This window comes from Limanda limanda, chromosome 4, assembly GCF_963576545.1.
Source record: "Limanda limanda chromosome 4, fLimLim1.1, whole genome shotgun sequence".
NCBI lineage: Eukaryota > Metazoa > Chordata > Actinopteri > Pleuronectiformes > Pleuronectidae > Limanda > Limanda limanda.
Genome location: NC_083639.1, coordinates 13,177,498 through 13,179,997, shown reverse-complemented (window position 1 = coordinate 13,179,997; position 2,500 = coordinate 13,177,498). Strand labels below are relative to the sequence as shown.

Genomic DNA, 2,500 nt, shown 5'->3' with positions numbered 1-2,500 from the left:
ATTCATGTGAGTGTAGAGGAAATAGTGTGGAGAGGAGAGGCGAGCGGCAGAGATGAAAAGAGAGCCGGAGGAATTAAGAATCAAGTTAGGAGCAAGCTTTATCTGACGGGAAACTGTGAAACTGCAAAGTACAAGAAAACTTTTCCTATCAGTGCACTCTCTCAGCTGGTGTATGGGTCCGCTCCCCCAGTCTCTGTGTGCGTGTGTTTATGTGTGTGTGTGTGTGTGTGTGTGTGTGTGTGTGTATTTAGAGATAGCTTTTCCTCCCTAGTGGAGGGAGACATCATTGTGTTGGTGAGCGTGATTGGTTGTTGGCCCTGAGGGTCTGTCCTCTATATCTGCCTCCTGACTGGTTGCTCTGTGACCAATCAGGCGCCCCGACCACACCGTGGCAATCAGATAGTGACATATACTCTCTCTGGACATCAGCAGGTCATCTGGAAATACCTGTTATGTTTTATCTCCCTCTGACACACACACACACACACACACACACACACACACACACACACACACACACACACACACACACGCACACGCACACACACACACACACACGCACACACGCACACACACACACACGCACACACTCACTCACACACACACACATTCTCATGCACCCTCTCACACACACACACACACGTTCTCATGCATAGTCACCAGTGTAACCTTTCTGTCTTGTCTTTATCTCCCCAGGAGATTGCTGCATACCTCATCACTTTTGAGAAACATGATGAGTGGCTGACGACATCGCCAAAAACCAGGTGAGACAAGTGCAGACAATGGTTAACACACACGAGCGCTCTCTCACACAAAGAATCACTCAATCATCCAGTTACTCACGTTGGTTCAATGCCAATAGCTGCGTCTTTGTTTGATTAAAACATTAGCGATGTACTTCGCTGCACGTCCTGCTGACGACCCTCTCTACATGTAGAGAGCGCTCCAGAACATGGCTGGACTGTAAAGCACCTAGTCAGCTGAAAACGGAGTATTAATACATGTAAATGTATTAGGATAAGTGATGTATAATTCAGACATAGCAGGGTGAAGGGGGGGTTCAAAGGGAGGGGGAGTAGGAGTGTGTCTATGGGATGGGGTGGGAACAGGGATTCACATGCCAGAACTGAATATTCATCGATCCAAATTAACCATAAGTAGCTCTTTTTCCAGAGTGGGTGAAAGGCTGTGGCTGGGAAGAAGGGAGAGAGAAAAATGGAAGACAGAAAGAAAAATGGCATTTTGAAGTGTTGATAAATCACCCTATTGACATTTACTGCAGATGTAGCGATGATAAAGAAAGAGAAGCGCCGAATAACAAGGCAAAAAAGGAGGTGAGAAGGGAAAGAAAAAGAAGAAAGAAAAAGTAAAGTGAGCGAAGCGGTGGTCTCACGGCCCCGTCCCTGACCACCGACCCCCCCGAAGCCATTGTGCGAGCTGAAGGACTCGTCTCAGGAGCAGCCTGAGGCCAGCAGCACAGTTTATGTTGTGGATGGATTTCTCATTGATTGGTTGTGCTGCCATACAGCCCCAGCAGCAGCAGCAGCAGCAGCAGCAGCGGCAGCAGCAGTCATATTGGTGATATTGAGCAGCAGTTAGATATAATCCCATTTACACATGACACGAAGCACGATTAAAACAGATTACACCTAATCCCATCAAATGGAAAGGAGCTCAGCCAATGGAGCCAGTGACATTCATGTGCATGCCTGAATGTGTGTTGGTATCCATAATTGTGCATGCATTTGCACATGTGGGGGGTAATATTAAGGAAACAATTAATGACCTTCATTTCCCCCCCCCCCCTCACTGAAATACCTTATCAGTTCCAAGTAATGACTATTACCTCCTCTCAGCCTCTCCTTTATCATCTACTCCTCCTTCCCTCTCTCCTCCCTTTACTGGACCCTCTCTCTCTCTCGCCCACAATGTCTCTTTATCTTGCCGTCTTTTTTCCCACTCTTCTCCCCTTGCCTTCTCTGTTTTCGCTCTGCTACACTGTGGAACGGTAGAAAAGCTTTTTATATCCCACACATCACAGTCCAGTTACAATCAATAGCATTTATGTCTGCTTGAATCGGAAGGTTTGCGAACATGGGTACCATCCACATGCGCGCGCCTCCATGCGCACACACACACACACACACACACACACACACACACACACGCACACGTACAAAGGAACAGGCACGCATTTCCCACCCACACATACACACAGGCACACATCTGATCTCATCCATCTTCTCCGTAACATAATTAGAATCAGCAGCTCTGAGATGACTCACACTGCTCGAGACAGAGACTAAACTCGGCTTTGATCGGAGGGTGGGGGTCTCCACTCCACTAAGAAACTGGCAGGCTCTCCCCAAAACAGAACAGATTCAAGGTGTCAAAGAAAATCAGCTCAAAGTAAATTCAATTTCACTACACACACAGTGTTCTGAGCAAATTGCAATCATCTCGGTCCATATAGATGTGTCTACATCAAATTCGGAGAGGA

At 47.2% G+C, this 2,500-nt stretch overlaps 1 protein-coding gene across 1 annotated transcript in view; it reads left to right on the top strand.

Moving 5' to 3' along the window:
- LOC133000373 (calmodulin-binding transcription activator 1-like) overlaps nt 1–2,500 on the top strand; it is a 49,310-nt gene that overhangs the window by 24,905 nt on the left and 21,905 nt on the right. Inside the window, exon 4 of the mRNA XM_061070295.1 lies at nt 697–764. Coding sequence (XP_060926278.1) covers nt 697–764 — 68 coding nt within the window. The remainder of the gene's footprint in view (nt 1–696; nt 765–2,500) is intronic.